Source organism: Natator depressus, chromosome 8, assembly GCF_965152275.1.
Source record: "Natator depressus isolate rNatDep1 chromosome 8, rNatDep2.hap1, whole genome shotgun sequence".
NCBI classification, from domain to species: domain Eukaryota; kingdom Metazoa; phylum Chordata; order Testudines; family Cheloniidae; genus Natator; species Natator depressus.
In genome coordinates this window covers 18959514-18981875 of record NC_134241.1, presented here as the reverse complement: position 1 = coordinate 18981875, position 22362 = coordinate 18959514, and the positions used below count along the sequence as shown (strand labels likewise).

General features: G+C 38.4%; 1 protein-coding gene across 3 annotated transcripts in view; it reads left to right on the top strand.

The window, feature by feature from the left end:
• The window catches only part of SFXN1 (sideroflexin 1), a 40558-nt gene extending 18790 nt beyond the window's left edge, over positions 1-21768 (top strand). The window contains exons 3-12 of one of the 3 annotated variants that reach the window (XR_012640512.1): positions 529-699; positions 4443-4541; positions 5159-5234; positions 7085-7170; positions 8296-8423; positions 10163-10212; positions 12674-12763; positions 16597-16646; positions 17485-17532; positions 19301-19343. Coding sequence is in view for 2 of the 3 variants with exons in the window: in XM_074960544.1 (XP_074816645.1) it covers positions 529-699; positions 4443-4541; positions 5159-5234; positions 7085-7170; positions 8296-8423; positions 10163-10212; positions 16597-16646; positions 17485-17532; positions 19301-19397 (805 nt within the window). In the remaining variant the exon portion in view is untranslated. Of the gene's footprint in view, positions 1-528; positions 700-4442; positions 4542-5158; positions 5235-7084; positions 7171-8295; positions 8424-10162; positions 10213-12673; positions 12764-16596; positions 16647-17484; positions 17533-19300 lie in introns of all 3 variants that reach the window. The other 2 variants (XM_074960544.1, XM_074960543.1) reach the window with 2 other exon arrangements.
• The last annotated feature ends 594 nt before the right edge of the window (positions 21769-22362 follow it).

Here is a 22362-nt window from a genome sequence, read left to right as displayed (position 1 = left end):
ATCAACAAACGACATGGTCTGAGAGCCCATGCTAAGAAAGCACTCTGGTCTATGGATGAGCTGTCTGATTCCAATAAATAGTTGGTATGGCAGCAATAGTGAGAGCTAACTTTGACTACTTGTTCTATTATTTGAGATAAATAGCTTCTCAGATACCTGAAGGTAAATTTTCAGACTTGGGCATGGGTTTTTGTCTGTGTGATTATTAGTGACTTTAATGGAAGTTATATAGCTGAAATCTCTACATTGTTTTGAACAGGTAGAAGTTTGTTATGGACAGTATCAGATAAGGTACCTAACCAATGCAGGGAATTTTGATTCTTTCTTCAGCAAGCTATGTAAAGGCAAGTCTACCAAATGCACTTGTCTGTGGGATTCTTAACATGCAGTACAATAGAAGCTAAAGTACAATACTCACTTCTATCTTTTTAAATTTATTCTGTTCATCCAAAAGTCCTTTGGTACCATATTTGTTTGTTTTTACTAATTGCTATATTTTATAACCACATTTTTGTATTTGTTTCCAAGACAAGGCATTGTGGCTCCTGGGTTGACAGAAGATGAACTATGGAGAGCAAAATATGTGTATGATTCAGCTTTTCACCCGGACACTGGTGAAAAGATGGTTTTGATTGGCCGAATGTCAGCCCAGGTGCCAATGAACATGACTATCACAGGTTGTATGATGACCTTTTATAGGTAAGTGATGCCAGTATAACACAAACATTGTCAGTAAATTAAGTAGGTAATATTTAATGTAGTTAGCTCATCCGAACATTTTAAAAGATGTTTTATAAATACTTTTTAATATAAAATTTTGCCTCCTTTTCTCTTCTGTCCTTGCATCCCTTTTACCTGCATTTATTGCTAATTTCCTGTAGAAGTAGCTGTGAGGTGAGCCTTTTATCCTCCTCTAATAATTCACCAAATATCCTGCTTTTCCTCATTTAACTGAGGAAGTTGAATGTTCCAAAATCCCATCCATATAGGAGATTTATCTGGAGAACTAAGAGGAGGAGATTGTCTGTCTGAGAATTCTCACTGTAGAGATCTGGCATGTAGGATGCTCTCTGCAAAGTAAGTGTTAAACATCCTTCAGTCTATCAATCGTCCAGTCCCATGTCCCTTTTATTACCTCTCTTTTCCTCAAAAGCACCTGAATTACCCTTACTCCAAACCTTCACAAATTCAGTGGAGTCTACTTTCAAAGGCCAGTCTTAGTAACTTCTATGAGCAGTCTTTGCACTAGAATTTTATTTTAGTTTATTTATTTCTGAAATAATATTATTTTTCTTAGAAGAACCAGTGGAGGAGTTAGAAGCAATAACATTATTGTATTTGATTCAGGGATTCTAAAATTATCCTCACTTTATCTTATGTCCTCAAGAAAAGGCAAGAGCCGTTTTGCAAGATATCCTAGTTCTGTGTAAAAGGATCTTAGCCACCAAGCCCCAACTAGGAATGTCAGAGAAATCCATCAGTGCTGCTGTTGATCACTGACACTTCTGTCTCTTGGCAGACTTATGTGTTGGTTCGTTATATTAAAATTCAAAGCCATGAAATTTGCGAAGAAGTCACTAACCATTAACATGCTCACAATATTAGCAGCCTGTTACAGCATATGAAGAAGCAGATGGCACAGAATCTATAAATAGGATAGTCCAGAAAGTGTCATACATCCCGCTTCCGCAAAGTAGTTGTCTAGAAAAAAATAAAGGTAACTTTGTTCATATGCAGGTTCCATTATATTCTTACCTACAGAACTAATAACCATGAACACTGCTTTATGCCTTTTCCTAATTCCCATCTTTCTTCATATCCTTACGAGACACCGTCCGATTCAAAACTAGGTTGTATCAATAGTTATTTACTAATCCAGAAGACACTGGTCTCATTGGGCCAGATCCTAGACAGTGCAAAGAGATCAGAAAGCTTTCTTAAACAATCAGCTGGAGATTGTTCTTGCAGAAGGGAAATCCTTGGATGATGTAAAGCAGGTATAGCCACTTCTACGGCACCCACTCCTTCCCTGTTCCCAGCACAGAAGGCAGGAGGAGGTGTGTCAGGGAAAGAAGAGGCATGGTTGGAGTGTCTTGCACTCCAGGGGTCTTGGGCCATTGGTCTTGAAACAGCTTTTAGGGCACTGTTGCAGTTGGTATAGGATGGAACAGCTCTGAGGTTGCTCCAACTTACACCGGGGCTGAATCAGCCCCATCCATATTTTCCCCTTCTTTTCTTGGGTCCCCTGTTCTAAGCACAACTAGTTAGTCCTGAGGATCTAGACCTTTGTCTTTTGCAGACTTTTCCTTCAGAATAGAAAGGAACCACTGGAACATACATGAGAATGGAAGGAGAGCCTATGTGTTTGTTCAAAAATACCATTTAGGTATTGTTAGTCTACCTCTCCTGGTGTTACACCGGCTGAAGTGGCTGTTTTGGGCACAGTATCTCCTGGTCGTCATTAAATCCAGGTGCAATTCTTCCTGTCACTGAATAACAGAGAGCAGAGCACATGCATTCAACATGCTGAGATCTAAACAGGATGAGATAGAAAAGAAAGGGAGATAAGGTAGGTAGGTAAAAGGACACACATGCACATGAGAAAGGAAAGAGAAGTGACGGAGATAGAGAAAATCCAGCTATTGGTTCAAGGTTGCTTTGAGATCTGAATCAGATGTTAGAAAGCAGCAGGAATAATGAGGCATATTTGAATTGCTTGAAATTGAGATTTCTGATTTAACATTTTTTTGAAAAAAAAAAAAAAAAAAAAGATCCAAGAAAGATCTTTAGATTTGGGATTGAAAATCTTCAGCAAATATAGTTTCTTTATTCTAGCATCTCTACGTTGTCTCCCTGTCCATTCAATCGGTATAAATGACTTGCTGTGTCAGTACTTCCCAACAGCTTGCCATCAGTCTTTGCTCTGGGACCCTATTAATAGCCACACTGACCACCAATGCAAGGTTTCCTTTCTGTCCTTATTTCCATGCCCGAGCAAATAAATAAATTTACGCTTTCATGCTCCACTGAAAGGAATCACTGTGGACAAAAACTAGTCCTCAATAATAGCAATTCCCTTTGATAGCCCGACCTTTCTGATCTAAATTTGAAAGTAGCAAATTACCTACGGTTTAATCCTACAAGGTGTTGTGTGTTCTGGCCCCAAAATATTTTTGAGCGTGTAAGTTGTCCCACGTAAGCAAATGAGATGTGCATAAGTGTTCTATTGGATTGAGGACAAGAGTATTCGTCAGCTAGCAAGATTGAGCCCCTGCAAGGATAATAAAAAGAATCTATCAGTCAAAAAACCTCAAACCAATGAAAACAAATACTATTGGTGCAGTCTATATTAAGAATCGGAAAAGATTTGCTGATCTCTGTGTCCTTTGTCGCTGCTAATGGCTTGTCTTCTAGAGCTTTTCCACTGAGCAACCTGGTACTCATAATATTTAGTCATCTGAAAAAGGCCCCACAAGTGCAATTGATTTGAATTTAATAGGAAGAATGTTCTAATCTATATTCTTTGTTCACATTAATGGGATGTTTTCCATCTCAGAATTCACAGTGGAACAGTTACCCCCCTCCCCCACACAGGCATTTTTAAAGCACCCATCTTGATAATATTATAGCAGTCATATCAGATTTTCAGACAATAGCTTTGGAACTTGAGCATGATCTTTAGCTTTCTTGCTACCCCAACAGCTAAAGTGTTTAAATACTTTCAAGGTAGGATTTCTGTCTTGAGGCATCACCTTACTAGCATTCACACAATTTAGAAGAGGTCTCAGAGACTTTTTTTTTCAAATGAATCTGTCATTGAGCCTATATTGAAACAGATTTTACATTCATTCCTGTACAACATCAATATTTATTGTTTGTTGAGGCAAAAATGTTTGCTTATGCTTTGAGCTAATAATGAAAAAATCACCCGTTGACTCCTGAACTCAAACAAATGTTTCAGTTTCGTAGGACATGTTAAAAATTATGTCACAGTAGCAGACTGAAGAACATTAAGGAGTAAGTGGATTTAAAAGGCAGGAGTGTGTGTGTGTGTGTGTGTGTACAAGAAATAACCAGGTCTGTAAATGTAGTCTATATATAAGATGGAAATACGTTCGTATATTTTTGTTCAAATTTTAGAAGTGAAGCTTTTGCCATAATGTCTCACTTGTTGCAATTCACCTCCCATCTTGAGTGAATAATTAAGGTTGTGCTTTATTATACTGCCTGCTGCTATGGTTTTTAGTTGTGTTTCTATGTTTGTTTTTAAAAGTATTCTGTAAGAAACTAGTTTCTAATTGTCTGAAGTACTTCAGAATAACTTTGCTCAGATAAATAAGAACAGTCAAGCAGCTCTTTAGGTTCATACTTGCCCTGCTTGGTATAACATTGTTTTTTTGTTAATGTCCATTTTTAAAAAACACACTTTTTCTTGTTTTAAGAACTACTCCAGCAGTGGTCTTCTGGCAGTGGATTAACCAGTCCTTCAACGCTATTGTAAATTACACCAACAGGAGTGGAGATGCTCCGATTACTCTCAGGTCAGATGCTTAACCAAACAGTTCGAATAACTTTGTAACCAGCACTGCCATCTATCTGAAGATGGCTGAGCTTCAGTAATTTCTGATACAGTATGTGGACATGAGTCACTGCACAAATCAGCGTGAGTGCGTGCTAGCAAGTTAGAATAGTTGCGAAGAGATGCTTGAGAATGATTTGAGATTACAATTATGTTTAACCTTTTAAAAATGAGTATAACTGCCATGAGTTAAACAATCTTTTAAATGCCAACATAATCTCTAATAGAGATCTTCCTTGCACTCTTTAACCAGGCATTTGAAAATTCTAAATTAGCTTGTTACCTTGTCAGAAGCTTTGGTTAATGTCTTTAATTAAGGACATCAACAGATTAAATATAGGACATATGATCCTTCACAGCCTCAGTTCAGAGAGTTGGACATAGCAGCAAAAGCTAAAATGCAATGAACAGGATGAGATGCAGAGAGAAATTTGATTCCACATTAATAAAATGCAGCTTTGTTTTTAAACTAAGTTATTTTAGTACAGTATTGATTCACGTTGTTTTAGAATTTGACGATATTACAAACTAATACAAACGCAGGTTGTGCAAGTGCAATCATTTTTATTTTTGTTTTAGCCAGCTGGGAACGGCTTATGTTTCTGCCACTACGGGTGCTGTAGCAACAGCTCTAGGACTTAATGCACTAACCAAGGTATTGAATTTTTCTTAGTTAAACTTTTATGTTTAGTAGAATTTTAGTGGCTGAGTCATCCTCTGGTACTTCTACATCTTGTTAAACTCAATTCCCATTATGGAACTATAATTACCTACTGCTCATTTAGAACTGCGGATTGATTTTTCAGTGGCCCGTCCCTCCCTCTTGCTAGTGCAAATTGCACGTACTCCATTTTTACACTGGCAGTGTTACATGTCTAAGTATCTTTTGGAAGAAAATCAGGAAATTAGACAAGTAACCACTAAGATATATATGCTCATAATCCACTCATGTGACAAAATATGCAGGAACATTTTTTGTAGATGCAAAACTGCACCAGCAAACATGGAGGCTGAACCTCAGTCTGGCTGAAAATTTGGCCATATGTGTCAAAGGCTATGGCTATTTTTGCAGTCAAACTGCAATCAAAGATGCAGCTCAAGTAGGCATACCCACACTAGCTTTAGTCAAGCTAACATGGCTAAAAATAGCAGTGAAGACATGATGACACAGACCTTGGCGTAGGCTGTACGAGCCCTTCTGAGACCCTGGGTATGTACTTGTGGTGTTAGCCATGTTAGCTAGATTAAAGCTAGTGTGGGCATGCTTCCTCCAGCTGCAATCATACCTTTGATTGCAGTTGAGTTTCAGTGTAGACATAGCTGAAGTGTGAATGAAATAAGTAGTCTGATATTTAAGCATAAAATAATAATAATGTAGGCTGTAGTTATTCATATACCTATTTATCTACTATTACTTATTGTTATTGTCAAAACTCCTGAAAATTTGTCAGAAGCTTTTGCCAATGAACTTAGTACTTTTATCAAAATCTTTGATTAAAACTTCTAAAATTGGCAAGAACACTATATTTTACAATAGCAATACTTGCAACAGTTTTCACTACCTCCCTTTTTATATTTATGTTGCTTTCACTTTTAAAATGTAGGGAATTGGAGTTTTCTTATCACCCTGATCCTGCACAAGGGATTCTGTTGAGCTTTCAAGCTGAAAGGCTTATATATTCTTGTTCCCAAAATGCTTAATTTTAATACATGCTTGAGCGCTCCAGTGATGAGTGAAGATACATATTTCTTTTCTTGCGATTTTAGCAGTTTTTTGCAACTCTGTCTCAGACTGGCATTACAGAGTTCATGAAGCTGCTATGGAGTATGTCTGCATGTTTCAGTTAAACTGATTTCAGGTTAAAAATTTGTCTAATTCTTTAACTAAATCCTCAGATTTACCATTGAAAGAAGACTCTTTATTTTTTCCTCTTCCTTTACTCGCTTCCCCCCAAAAACTAATAGTATGTCTTACATATTTTTGTCAAATTTTGGTTTTGGATAAAATGCAGTAATGACGAAATATTCAAGAAAATCTATTTTAAATAGAGCATAACAGATTGTACAACATATTGATTTGATCAATAGCTTCTGTATAGTCAGTGCCCCTAGTTACAAAGCTACTAATATTGATGTCTGATGGATATAACCTTTCCAGTGGATGGAATTAAATGTAAGGTCTCTTTGGTGCCACTCCTTGCTATTATGCTGATAGGTGTGTCAGGAAGCTCACACTTCTAGGCAAGGGTGATGCTAATAGTCAAGACTATCTTCCCTTCAACCTTCCTGCCAATGCTTACCCTGACAGAGAGGGTTATCAGTTTTGTCAGTTAGAAGTTTTATGTCAGATATTTTTCCCCTTGACTTCACAGTGGGTTCTTTCAGAATTTTAAGTCAGAGAGAACAATCTGCTTTATATGTAAAAAAAAAAAAAAAAAAAAAAAAGGCTTAAGACTCTTAAAAAAGATTGTGAAACCTGAAAACCTTTTCCTCCCCTTTTCACAGCATGTCTCGCCCCTTATAGGACGTTTTGTTCCTTTTGCTGCTGTAGCTGCTGCTAATTGCATAAATATTCCATTAATGAGGCAAAGGTAAGAAAGAGAATGTGATACATTCATTCTAGAAGAAATGTAATTTTTGTGGCAACACTTGCCGATGAACTACTTGTTTTGTTTAGTTAATTTATCAGTTTTGTAATGTTTCTACATATTTTAGCTGTTTTCAATGTCGTGTATGGCATTTCAAGGGAAGTCTTTTTTAGGTTTTAAAGGCATTTGCTTAAATATCACAGTATAAAATAGAACATCTTTGTTCTCGTAAGATAAGTATCCCATTAGATCTTTGCTCTTGGATCTCAAAAGCCAAGTACCTGTCCTTCAAGAGCTGATATATAGAGACTTATAAGAACATAAGAATGGCCATAATGGGTCAGACCAATGGTTCATCTAGCCCAGAATCCTGTCTTCCAACTGTAGCCAGTGCCAGATGGTTCCAGAGGGAATGAACAGCCCAAGGCAATTTATGAAGTAATTCATCCCCTGTCATCCAGTCCCAGCTTCTGGCAGTTAGAGGTTTAGGGACACCCAGAGCATGGGCTTTTATCCCTGACCATCTTGGCTAATAGCCATTGAAGGACCTGTCCTCCCTGAATATATCTAATTCTTTTTTGTTGACTGTGCGTTGTGTAGAGAAGTACTCTTTAGTGTGTTTATTCCCCCAGCAAAAAAAAATCCCTATATTTGGCCTACAAGATTACAAAAGAAATATTTTTGTTTGGCACCAAAGGAGTTAATTTTTAAAAGCTCTCGAAAGTCTTCATTTAACGTTCATAAAATACTAAGGCTGCGTCTACACTGTTATACGGTGCACAGTGTAGCCGCTCTTTGTCGCCAGGAGAGAGCTCTCCCGGGGACAGAATAAAACCGCCCCAAATGAGGGGCAGTAGCTTCGTCGCCAGAGAAGAGAGCGCTGTCCCTAGCGGTGCTTTCCTTCATCAAAACTTTTATCATTCCGGGGGGTGTTTTTTTTCACACCCCTGAACAACAAAAGTTTTAACAACAAAAGCAGAGCACACATGGCCTACGTCACTTGCTTGGAAGTATTTTTTCGATTTGACATAGTTAAAGGAGAAAAAAGCATTTAGGATCAGATGACAAAAAAAGATAAAAATGAGTGCCACTAATTGTTATTAAACCATTTTTTTTTTAATTCAACAGGGAACTCAAATTTGGTATCCCTGTTACAGACGAAAATGGGAACAGGTTAGGTGAATCAGCCAAAGCTGCTCAGCAGGCCATTACTCAGGTGGTTGTCTCAAGGATTCTCATGGCTGCCCCTGGCATGGGTTAGTATAACTGTAGTCAAACATAATGATTGTCCTACAGTTGTTAGAATAAACAGCTAGAGAGATTCTGAATTCTGTGTAAATGTTTCTCTACTAGATCAAACCCTCCTAAGGTTGTAGAGACAATAGTTTCACCTCTGTTTAGACCAGTGGTTCCCAAACTAGGGGCGCCGCTTGTTCAGGGAAAGCCCCTGGTGGGCCAGGCCAGTTTGTTTACCTGCTGTGTCCTCAGGTTCGGCCGTTCGTGGCTCCCACTGGCCACGGTTCGCTGCTCCAGGTCAATGGGAGCTGCGGAAAGGGCGGCCAGCACGTCCCTCGGCCCATGCCGCTTCCCGCAGCCCCCATTGGCCGAGAACGGCGAACCTCTTCCCACCCCTTCCCCAAAGTCCCCACCCCAAATCTCCACCCCTGCCCCGCCTCCTCTACACCTTCTCCCCTGGGCACACGGCTCACCGCTCCTCCCCCTCCCTCCTGGAAAGCGCTAAGCGCTGCCAAACAGCTGTTTGGCAGTGGGAAGCGCCTGAAGGTAGGCAGAGGAGCGGGGACACGGCGCGCTGGGAGGATGGGGGGCGGCAGGTGAGGGGAGCTTGGTGGCCGCAGGAAATAACTTGGGGGGGAGGGGCACGAGGAGCTTGGCAGGCCACAGCAAATAACTCCGCGGCCCACATGTTTGAGACCCCTGGTGTAGACAGAGCCTTAGGCCCAGATCTTCAAAGGTATTTGGCTCCTTAACTGCCATTGAAATCGATAGGAACTGTTGCCTAAATACTGCTGAGAATATGGGTCTTAGGCTGCTGTCAATGAGTGGAGGTAACTTCTACTCAAATGGAACAGAATTAGTAGCTAAAAGTCTGGACATATTTAACCAGTGCCAGGTTGCTGAGTGCTTGACCAGATTTTAAATAGGTAAAAAATTCTCCATTCCAATGTTTTAGAAGACAAGTTGTCAAATAAAGATAAGGAGAGATTGTGGAAGGCAGAGGGGAGCAGGAAAAGAGAAGTCAAATCAAAATGAAAAACAGTGAAATCTTCATTATGGTACTCAGTTCATTTGAAATCTTAACTGACTGCTTTAAAGTGTCCTCCTTTTAATCAAGGCAGGTGCTTAATTAGGATGATAGATCACCCATTGAGGTGTCTCAATTAAGATGATTCTACTGTAAGGGACATATTTTTTCTGTGCTTAATTTTACACTAATTTAGGCTGCTAATACCTTGACAATGTAATCTCACAATGGATGTGCATGTTAAAATTTGTGTGCAGGCTGGTAAAACCCAAGAGGTACAAGGAGACAATGGTTGTTTATGGTGTATCACCTCCTTACTGCTGTTAATAGTTTCTGCTAACCAATGCTTTCAGCTTACTGAAAGTCAGGTGCTCTTTTTGACCTGAAGTTGTGGGGACAGTGCAGGTGCCTACACAATGGGAAAGGAGCACTGGGAGAAGATGAGTCTGCTCCAGAATGAGGAAAGTTTACAATAGACTGAATTGTCCAAGCAAAATGTTTGCACACATTGATAGAGATATGTGTAAATATTTAAACTGTCATAATTAAGCTATTTGAATAGGTTTGTTCACACTGCAAGAAGTCACAGAAAAGTATTCCAGATTCTAAAGGTGGCGTAAGATTTCCAACTACTGTTCTAAACTACTGCAAAAAGGTTTATGGAAAACTAGTTGTTGTTTGCTAAGATTTAAGCATTTGTTTTGTTTTGTTTTTTTATTTTCTCACTTTCAGCTATTCCTCCCTTTATAATGAATAGTTTGGAAAAAAAAGCCTTTTTGAAGGTAAGCCTCACTTGCTAAATATATGCATATCGGATATAGTCACATGTATTTCATGTACAAAGTATTAAGTAAATGTTACATGAAGATGATTCTATGATCTGACAGCTAACTATTATATTCCCTAGTACAAGGAAAGTTTTATCTCTGAATATACATAAAGAAACATTTAGAATATTTTCAGTAATGTGGTTTTGCCAATTAAATTATTAAATTTTTTACTGAATAGTTCGGAAATGCTGTCTAATGGTTAAAGGTCGGTCTGCCAGTCATGACTCTTGTCATGTCACCTTAGGGCTCAATCCTGTGAGGAGCTGGGCAGCTCCTTGAAGATATGCAGTCCCCTCAACTGCCGTTGAAGACAGTTGGAGTTGAGGGAGCTAAGCCCCAGTTCACGAACGCAGTTCAGAACATGCTTTACGTTAAGCACATGCAGAAGGCCCATTGAAGTCAGTGGGTCTTAGACATGTGCTTAAGTACTTCAAATGAGTTGCTCAGCACCAAATAGGATCTAGCTCTTTAACCTGCCTGTGCTTCAGTTTCCCCATCTGTAAAGCAGAAATAATAGGGTGTTATGCTTGCTTAAGGTTGGCAGAGTGCTTTCATATATAGCTCTGATCAGAGGTGCTATCCAAGTATTATGAAATATTTTAATTATTCATTTGAACAGTCCCTGTCCTTCACCTCAGCACTGTCTAAATAAAAATTCTATGAAAGGAATGAGTAGATTACTCTGCATAGCATCATGTATGTGTAGATGATATTTTGGTCAAAATCTAGGGAACATTTATCTGAATCAGCTAACACAGTGGGTTGCGCACAGATTGCAATCTGATTTCAAATGATGTTTGTGTCACCTGCCTTCCCTCAGTTCCCCCCGCCCCAAAAAATGAATGAGCCTACCATATTATAAAATACAATAATTATGTTTTTTTAAAAAATCCAAAATATGCAATTCTTCTCTGTTCAGCAGGATTTGCTTGTTTCAGTGCAATACTTGTAAACATTGAATTTATTACAAATACAATGCAAATCATTTTAGGGGTTTTTTTTAAGTTTGGGTCAATAAAGAGAGGTTCTGCTTAGCTGCAATCAAAAAGTATCTTGAAGTGGAAAAAAATCTGGTTTGAAAATGACCCATTAGCATTATGGGCAAACCAAATATTGGGTGTGCGTGTTTCAGCAAGTATGATATGTTTCTCATATTTTATTTAAGCTAATGTAGTGTGATGTCCTTATCCAGTTCTTCATATTATGTTGGTATAAATCTAATTCTGATCTATTAAGGTATTTTGGTTAACTTTTACATTGTGTGTATGCATAAGGTTGTAATCAGCAGTAAATAACATTGTGAATAAAACATCATACAGATTTCACATGAGACCTGAGCCAGGGCTGTATCTCAGTTACAAAGATAGAATTTCTTTGCCCATTAATGTCCCTGGCTTCCTTTTGCATGAGTGGCTATGGACAATCTCATATCTTTGTATGGGAAAGACACAAGTTGAGTCAGGAGCATGCTTATTGTTAGAAATAGAAAAGAAGTATTGTGTATAAACTTACCGACACTCCTTGGAAAGGTATATTTTTAGGGTAATCAGTTTTTAGATTACACATTTAGTTGACTCTGAGGAATTATTTCTTATATTTCTGTTCTTCATAGTCTTTATATTCTTGGGTTTAGATTTCACAACTACACTGCTGAAATATACACGTGTGTGTAGGGTAACCAGATAGCAAGTGTGAAAAATCAGGACTGGGTGTGGGGGGGTAATAGATGCCTATGTAAGAAAAAGCCCCAAATATCAGGACTGTCCCTATAAAATCAGGACATCTGGTCACCCTACGTGTGTGTGCACATGCGCACGCGCACACACGTGTGTGAATATGCATGTTCGTAAGACTGTTTAATTTTTATTTTCTTTTGTCCCCAAATTTAGAAAACTACATTTTCCTGAAGTGCTCACTTCTTCAGAAAATTGTGTTCCTCACAGTGCTAAAACAGGGAATATAGCTGTTGAATTTTGGAATGAAAATCTGTACTCTGTAGGAGACTTAAACTGCATGGTTCTCCTAACTAGGAGTGACGCTCCCATGTACACACATCATATTTTCCCTAGTATTAATGAGATATATATTGATTTGACCTACCTCTTATTCATGGACTTCTTTGACCTTTAGACTACTTGAGGCATTATAACTACAGCAGTGAACCTGAAAATGTACTGTCCATAAAGAGCAAGGACATTTGTTTTCTGAAATCAAAGGGGTTGCAAATGTAGAGCAAAAATGGTTTTACATGTGCACAGCGTGAAAAAATTGTCATGTGTCATATCAACTGGCATGGCAGAAACATGACATTTATGACAAAAAGAGTGAGGGAGGAATCAGTGTGTCTTTGGAGTCAAACTTCAAGTATTTGTTGTGCAGTATAATGAACATAAGGGTGTTGTGAATTTTGCAGATCAGCACACATGAGAGATTTCTTCAATGTTCTTTGGTACCATCATGATCGTTTATGCTCTCCTGTTCCTTCCCCTCAGCCTCACAGACTGTGAGTTCAGGTGAAACCTTGCTCTGCAGTTAGTCAGTGGTAACATTTGGTGTAGATTAGTTCTAAAACTATTAAGGAATGAGCTGCATTTTTAACTAGCAGCTTGTGCATGTCCTCTTGAGGTTTCCAGAAGCACCATTCCATCTGCAGTATTGTGACACCACCACCTACAATCTGCTTTACTAACACATGTCCCTCAGTCTTCGCTTTGCGCACCAGCATTCCAGAAAATAATTCTTACGTGCCTGTAAAAACCTTTTTGGGTATGTCCACACAGCAATTAAAAACCTGCACCTGGCCTGTGCCCACTGACTCAGGCTCGCAGAACTCAGGCTAATGGTCTGTTTAACCATGATGTAAACGTTTGGGCTCGGGCTGCAGACCAAGCTCCGGGACCCTCCCACCTTGGGGAGTCCTAGAGCTCAGGATCCAGCCCAAGCCTGAACATCTACACTGCAATTAACAGCCCCTTGGCCCAAGTCAGATGGCATGGGCCAGCTGCCAGTTTTTAATTGCAGTGAAGACATACCCTTTGAGACCAAAAAGCCAGAAAATAAACAAATGCGTGTCAATCAGCAAGTCTTCATTTCTTTATATCCTACCATAGAACATCTTCTCTTTTTTTCCTGTTTCTTCATGTCTAACAGTTTTAATGGTATCATGGTAAACTCCATTGATATTTGAATTAAAAACAAAGGCTATATGACTATATGATTATTATTTATAGTCATCATCTCTGTTGACTCATGCTTGGGTATGTATGTCTGAAAACCAAGTCACAATAGCTGCTGCCAGTGGCAGGAGCCATAAACTGTATAAGTATAAAAATGCAGAATTTATAGATGCACCTCCATCTCATCTAACCCTTCCATTAGAATGTTTTGGATGCTTCTTCCATACAAACTTCTGCAAATTCCTGTTGCCACCTGAACTTTGAGATTTTTAAACCACTTCTAACGTGGTTCATAAATTCATATAAGTTCACATCCTACTTTCTCTTGTTGCTTTATACATCATTTCTGATACTCAGGTTGATTCCTGTGTATTTTTTCCCCTTTCATGTCATCTAACCATCTAATCAGATTTTCTTAGTCTGCAACTGTAACAACCATTACAAACTTTTTTTCCTAATTAGGAAGAAAGCCTATTCTGCAGTCTTCTCTCATATAGTTTTGCTCTTCAAAGAACTATCCTATGACGCATTCAAGTTCCTTCCATATACCTCTAATTCCTTAACTGCTTCCAGTAATGTTATTTATTTATCTAATTGCAAATAGTGCATAGTCACATTGGGCAAGATGGCAGATTCAAAAGTTCTAACAGTGAATAGAAGCAGTAACTAAAATACCAAGTTTTCATATTTAATTGTCATTTCTACAACCTCGTTATGTGCACTATCCAACAATGACACCTGCCACACAAACCATCTGGAAGCTAAGTCCTGATACATTCAGAACTACTGTCTTCATGAGTTCAAAGAGAGAATTCGTATTCACCAAATTATTTTGTTATCTTGTGCTTCTTTGTTTTTGTTTTCTCTCCAGCCAGATGCACATTCTGCGTCTGATGCCTCTAACTTGTTTTTAGTTAAGTGTATTTTACTTATGCCTCCTTGTTTGGTTGGATTTTTTTCACCCTTCCAGATATTTGTTCTTAAAACTGATCTTTAATGCTGGCTTCTTCCTTCTACTCTTTTTAATATTAGCATAGTCCAGCAGTATTCTTGGAAAATAAAGGTCAGAACTTTATCTGCATAACAGGCATTTTTTACATCCTACTGTCATGAAAGAAAAAACGTTTCATCAAGCGAACCAGTTTATGCCAGGGATGCTGCCTAGGCTGTTAGACACACCTGTGTTTTTCTGAGTAGTATCCCACTCAGATGAAGGCTGAATACCACTCTGCTTTACTGTGATAAAAGCTCAGCTCTATCTTATTATACCCCAAGTGACCTGATGCCTCTGTATTATGAGAATATCTCAACTCCCTCAGTGTTCAATACTTGGAATCTCTCAACCATAATCCTCCCCTTGATCATAGCCTTTCACAGTAAGGAATCTGACTAACATTCCCAAAAGAGGATAGCAATCCCACAGTCCTCTGCTGCTGGTACACAAACTGTGATAAGCATACAGTCTCTGAGCACTTCTGCTCCTGTGATGCTGTTCCCACCGTCTCTTGTCATTAACTCTCCCACTGTATGAAACTAAAGCCTTTTGAACCAATCTATATGGGGCAAAGGTCAGATGAAGATGCATTAGTGGAATGTCAGAACAGTGCAGCACCACTGAATTCATCCTCCTTTATTGCCTTGATGCTGTTTTTTTCCATCTGTTGACTACTTTTGTAGCTAATAGATGAATTGGACAGTTCTCTCCTGCAACCATTTCTGGACTACAGACTGCCTCAAACAAAGAAGGGCACCATCTGCTATGTTATTTCCTCTCTCTCTGTCCCTGAAGAAAGAGCTAATTCCTGTATTGTTTTCCCACTTCTTTGTTTCTGCTGTGATCTTTTAGCACCAACCTTGTCATACTTACTTTCTTAAATTCCTTTTTGCCTTCATTCCCTATTGCTTCCATTTTTCCCTTTAAAATACTGACATTCACTTTTGTTGTTGATTCACCAGTTTCCTACAGCTGGAGGAATGCTTCTTGTGGACACATCATCTTTATACTTACCTACTGTAGTGTGTAATCGGAACTAATTAGCTGCTTTATTTCAAATCAGCATGTTGTTACGATAGCAATTGTGTGTTTCATGCTTTTTAGAGACCTTCATCTGATGGTAATGAAAAAGCCCATCACAGCAGAGTTTCATTAAAATGTTTGGTCTTCTTTCATTAGTATTTAATTTCAACTAAAATTCTAACATAGTATTTTTTTAAAAAATCGCCGGAAGACCTACAATAAAAGTTTTGTCTTCTTTCTAAGTACATTTGATGCGATTTGCAAAAGAAAGTGCAATAGAGATGAACTGGCCATAAATATCACATTTGTATAAAAAAATTTTTTTTGCTTTGCTAAACAAATCACAGCTTCTATTTTATGTTTTTCTTTAATTGTAAAAGGAGTGGGGCCCTCACACAGTTGCATAGTTCTAGTTTTATCCATAGGAATTTAGAGCCAAAACCTCAGCGATAGCTGAGAAGCACACAGAGCAAATCAAGGGGTGAGGAGAGGTTGGTGCAAAACCTTACCTTGGCATTCCCATGATCCTTAAGCAGCTGCTGGCAAGTCCTCAGGCATAAGTTAGAGCAACCTGAGGGTGCAAACAGATTGAAACAATAGTCAGGATTCAATACAGCATAGGGCTGTCTTCATGACCAAATTCCTTATGCTGGCAAGGAAGTGGGCAGCATATGAGCCTCTATTCTGGCATATGGTTCTTTTTCACTGGGCTGATCCTCTCAGGGCCAGACACTGATGCTGCTGCTACATTCTGAAGTCAGTGAAACACAAAGTGGTCTCACCATGGAACTGGCCCCTAGACTCAAATCAGAATCCAGTCATGAGCAAAATGGGTTGTCAGCCATCTATTAATCTAGTTCCTAGTGGAGACTTATTCAGATCTGATCCAATGCACATTGATGCCAATGGGGGTCTTTCCACTGTCTTCAGAGGACTTGGGACCAGGCCCTCAAATTTAGCAGTGTTAGAGGTCAGGATTGAAGTGTGCTGGCAAAGCAGTGGGGAGAACTTGCACCATATATCTGCACCATGTTTAGCTCTTAACAGCTGTCAGTCCGTTTCTTATGAGTACACGAAATCTCCAAAAATGTTGGGAGGGAAAAGCACACTTCATTCACTATGTAATAATTATTTTTAACACAGCGGTTCCCGTGGATGAGTGCCCCCATTCAAGTTGGATTAGTTGGAGTCTGGTGAGTGAGTTTCTTGTCTACTATTTTTAACAGGTGTGACTATAGCTTCCTCGGAAGATGTAAAGAGGCACAATTTGCAAATGTTTTAAAAAATCAAGGCTGTATATTTTTGGGCAGTAAAGCCAATGAGCATCAGAAACGATTCATTCCTTCTGTGAGGTGAGGTGTTAGCGAGATTATATCGCTTACATCTGCTCATTCTATGTCGTATTACTTATTCGTCTTTTAAAAATGAATCACAAATCTCTTGCTTCCATTGCTTCTTTTATGGTAGCCATCAGCGTGGAGAAATTACAAATGTAGATATAACCAGCAAAGGAAGGGGGTGTGCGTGGTGGCTCAGGCCTACAACTGATTAAAATAAGCTGTTTTAACCACTGCCTAAACAGGTTATAATGTAGAACCTATTCCTGTAATGTTGTGAATGCCCTCAACTCACATAAAAAGAAAAGGAGGACTTGTGGCACCTTAAAGACTAACAAATTTATTTGACCATAAGCTTTCGTGGAAGTCAACGAGGGGCTTGATTCTTCACTGCCAAACCTCTTGTGCATCACTTACATCTATGCAAAGTGGGTATGAAATGTCACCAAATCAGATTTTCACTGCTTTATATGGGTGATAGTGCTTTGCGCCCTCTTTCCCTCTGCATAGGTGTAAATGACCACACATGGTGCAAGGCAGTGGAGAATTGACTTCACTAATCATGTCACAGGACTGGGCCCTACCGTCCTTGAGAACGAAGAGAATAAAATGATTGAATTGTGTGTCTAGCAATGTCTTTTGAAAAAGTAGGATTCTACCCTAAATATTGTAATCTTATTTTTGTCTTTTCTAGTTTGGTGTTTGCTACACCTCTATGCTGTGCATTGTTTCCTCAAAAAAGGTACATGTGGGTTTTTTTATTCTTTTAATGTTGAGAGCCCAGAAGCACGCAAGGCATTCCACAGCAAAAAGTAAATAAGTGCCCCCCCCACCTCAAAGAGCATACAGTCTAAATTCACCTGTGACAAGTGTGGGTCATACACATGAGGGAAGAAAGAAAATACAGGTGTCACAGTTACTTAGTAAGGCAGGTGTGCATATTAATAGTTTCGTTTAGTTGGGGAGCGGGGTTTAACATCTGATAGGCTGAGTGTCAGAAATGAGTTTTAGGAGGGGTTTGAATGAGAGGGGAGGACCTGGGGTTTGAGAGGGCATTCCTTTGGCAGGGGCAGTTCTGAAGAAGATACAGAAGCAGGAGTGGAGGGGATGCAAAGGAGATGTTAAAGTGATGGAACAGAGAGAATAGGGTGAATGGAAAAAAGGAAATAGTTGAACATATAGATTGGGGTTGAATAACGTGGGGCCTTGAATGTCAGGACAAGGAGTTTGGCTTTGATACACAGCACAGTGAGGAGCCAGTAGAGGGATTCAAAGAGGGGGAGATAACGTGGTCAAAAGGATGCATTTTTGTGCCTTAAGGTGGTGGCGTCATTTTAATGTATGCAAAAAAGTGGTGAGATCCCATTTATTTTCATTTGGAAGCTCACACTGAATGGACGCCACCTGAACTGTGTGTGCTTTATTTGTCGTTTGGGTAATAAGATTGTCCCCAGGTAAGAGCCTCATCCATGTTAATGTGTCTCAAAACCATTAGCTTTGTTTGAAAATAAACATGGAGCTGACATTCATTGTCCATGACATCCTAAAGGAGCCTGGGCAGACTAAACATTAAGGTCAGCTCAAATGCAATAAATTATGTAAACTTGGTGTAAAAACTCCACTCATATGTATTCTTCCTTTTGTCATTAATGGAAGTCATGATTACTGCGTCAAGTGGAAAAAATACTTAATGTGATTTAAATGTTGCAACTGGAGGTTAGTTGGTTATCAAAGTTAGTGGGTGAGTTCACTAGCTTTTCTTTTCTGGAAACCCTGGGTCTCATTCTGATCTCACATAATTTTTATACCGGTGTAACTCCCTTGATTCCAACAATGCAGTTACGACATTGTTTGCCTTCCTGGCTAAGAAAAGGCCAAATTGTTGCAATAGCAAGGAACACGGCAGGGCTATGTTGAGTTGGATTGGCACAGTTGTACTGGCAAGTCAGTGTAGTGAGCACTGCACTCTTCCTGAGTCAGATCAGTGCTTCTTGAAATTCATCTTCATGTGTCCTGAGTTGACTCTCTAATTTTACAGAGAAATTAATTTTTTTTAAATGTATTTAAGAAATTGTAGATGTTACATGACTTGTCAGATGAATTCGTTTTACAAATGAGAAATAAATGTTGCATCTACAGAATAGTTCCTTTGATTCAACAGAATAAAATAACACAGTCGTCAGAAGCAGCCAAATACAATATTTTTTGAAAGTCTCGTAAAAGGGTATAGTTTGTATCTTCCAGCACTAAATTTACATGAGAACCTAACCAGCAGGGTTGAAGTCCAAGGTACTAGAACAGCCGCTATTTCTTGAATAGGCAGAACATCTCATTACCAAGCAAGTTAAGTTATTTTGCTTCTGATGTAAGAACATCATCTTGGGGGAAAAAATAGATCCAGAACCTCCTCCTTTCCTAATCCAAAACGCCTTGAGCAGATACATCATCTTTTTTAGTTTAGATCCAAGCATTTTTATGTGTACTCATTTTACTATCTTTCTTTTGCTCAGTTCCATGTCCGTAACACGTTTGGAGCCAGAATTGCGAGCCAAGATCCAAGAGTTCAGCCCTGATTTAGAACGTGTGTACTTTAATAAAGGATTATAATTCGAGGAAGGTAGAATACCCTTCAAGGAGAATCTCTTGAGCTCCTTTTTTAATTGCGTGCCAATGTTGGTGAAGAGAACTCTATTTTGGCCTCTCCTTTTATTGTTAAACAATTTTGACCATCCATGTTATTTTATATAAATATATTTTAAAAAATTATGATAAAATTATCTTAAATCACAAACTCATTACTGTTGTATTGCCCATTTTGTAGCCATCATTTTTTTAACTGTAAGTTTAATCGCACATATCCAAAAATGTTTACATTAGCTTGCAAGCAGCTAAAGACAAAACTCCTCAAAAGGAAAAAAAATCAAGCACACCAAGAAAATCAGATGATCTTTTCTGAGATTTGCTACCTGTTCCTAGGGTTGCCAACTTTGTTTGGACGAATTCCTGGAGATTTCGTCACATGACATAATCTTTAATTAAAGATTAATCTTTAATTCCTGGAGACACCAGGACAGTCCTGGAGGGTTAGCAACCCTACCTGTTCCACTGAGAGTGGGCAGGAATCCAAATTTTCATTTTTCCCTCAACGTAGGGAAATGTCTTTCTAAATGTCTTTGGCCCCAAGGTTCAAGTTGTGACCACAAATCCTTTTCTTCAGGCCCTCCCTGTCCAGTGTTAGCGTTATAAGAGTAATAACTCCAAAGAACAGTTATACTGTGGCCATGCCCCATTAGCCTCATTTGCCATTGCTAATAAATAGCAGAAGCACTTAATTTTATTTTGCCTTATTTTCTTATGTCTTATAATCTTCAAACTTCATGGAAAGTTCCTGGGGTTTCCTTTTTAACTACATTCAGCACATACAGTCCTGCTGTGTTCAGTCCTTTAAGAGTGCTCTTGTTTTCTGAGTGATCAGTATTGCAGCAGTACAATCTGCCAAACTTTTTTGCATATGATGGTTGTTTGGCCAACCTCTCTGTTCCTGGAAAAGCACAAAGGAAACATATTGTATGCTGCTGTTTTAATCAATTACTGCACAAAATTACTGAACGCTTTCTATTACATTTCATCATATTCTCAATGTATCCAATACACACCCATTGTATTACCCAGGCCCACCTATATTTAATATACAGTATATTTAATGTAACATTAGAAAACTTAAACTTAAAGAGCCAAATTCTCCACTGGGACAGATTTGTGAATCTCCACTGACACTGTGCCAGTTTGCACCAGCAGAGAATTTTGTCCCACATTTTTAGATGTTCAGAGTAATATACACAATGACTGGTGAGTGTTTTACTGACGGTATGTTGTTATGCAGTGACTATATAACATAGCTAATGTCTGGCAGTTTAGAGAACAGTCTAGTGGCAGATTTTGCCTGACTGTGATCAGAGTGAATTTTCTCATAAAGCAGAGATTTGTTTGATGGCTTGTTACTTTTATGTTTGATCTGAAAGGATTAACAGATCTGAAGCTTTAGTCCCCTTAAATGCCACTGAGCCTTACCTGCATTTCTTCTGTAATTACCTACCTTCACATTTTTGTCTTAACCTTTCTAGTTGGGAGTGAGCTGGTTTCCCCAGTGAATTCTGACTCTAGATATATTTTATTGCAATAAATAGTTCTGCATGAGAAGAAATGAAAAACATAAATTCCAAAAGATTTGTGTTATGCTTGAATGCTTTCGAAATACATGTAGAAGTGTATACACATCTGCAGAGGAGCCAGGAAGGAATTTATTTAATTTTTACAATCTCCTATTTAAAGGAGCTTGTCTCATTTTTAAACATGCCATTTCTCCACCCATTGATTTTTGAACTCTTGCAATCAAATATATTTTATGTGAACTCACTTATTCAGTTTTGAAAAATCTGAAATGTGCAAATGTTCTATAAAAATGATATAGCCTAGTTTAAAGAATGTTATTGATAGATTTCAATTAAATAAAGGAGATTCTTCAGTGACCAAAGTATAGATCTGAGGAGAAAAAATATCATGGGTATATTTTTTTTTGTTAACTTTCTTTTTTGAAGCTTCAGTCTATTAATGCTTTTCTACAGAACTAATATCTGTACAGTTTCATGATATTATTAAGCAGAACAAAATAGTATAAAGATCAGACAATTTATACTGATCTGCTAGAAATAGAATGTTTTACAAAAAATATTTCCAAGTAAAGTGCAATAAACTCTTACTTAAAACTAGAAAAATAGAATAGTTATATTTCCACTTGGGGAATATAATTTTCAGTGATGCAGTGACTGACTACATTTTTAATTTAAGTATTATCACAATGTCTTGCCAGTATTGATGGAGTTAATGTTCTATTTAAAGTGAACTAGATAAAATATTAAATAAACTCAGACTGAAATGAATTGATTTTTTTCTTATTGTATTGTCTTCTAAATATAGATTTTTGTACATTGAATTTTATGGTGCAGTCGACTCTAGCTCATCATCTTTTGCACCTCAGAGGCTTTGAGTGCTGATGTCTGAAAATTCATAATAAAGCAATCAGTAAAACTTCCTGTGCATGGGCCATCATAAATAACTGTTTCACAGCTCCTTTAACAGCCTTAGGCAGGTACAACTCTAATGTAAATCTGCCATAGGAAAAAATCTGAAAATTAATATTGACAGTATGTGGATTCATAGTTAAATAAACATGTGGGATCTTTCAGCTAATATTTAAAAACAGAACATACTTGTGCAATGTTAAGCAATAAAAGCGCATGGTGGAGAGGGGTTCAAAGGCATGTAGGGCAGTTGGGCACCCACCTCCTGGTGAAAGTCCGTGGAAGTTGGATGCACAACTCCTAGCTACGCCTTTGAAATTCAGTGGCAGTCTTAGACGTTCATTCCTGGGCTGTCAACCCTCTACCGATATGTAAGCATATTTCATGCCAACAGTACTTGCACCAAAAAAAGCCCACATATTTACTGCTGTCATGTTGGAGGCTCCAAATTTTCAAGTGGCACAATGAATTGAAATTTTGGAACTTTCAGT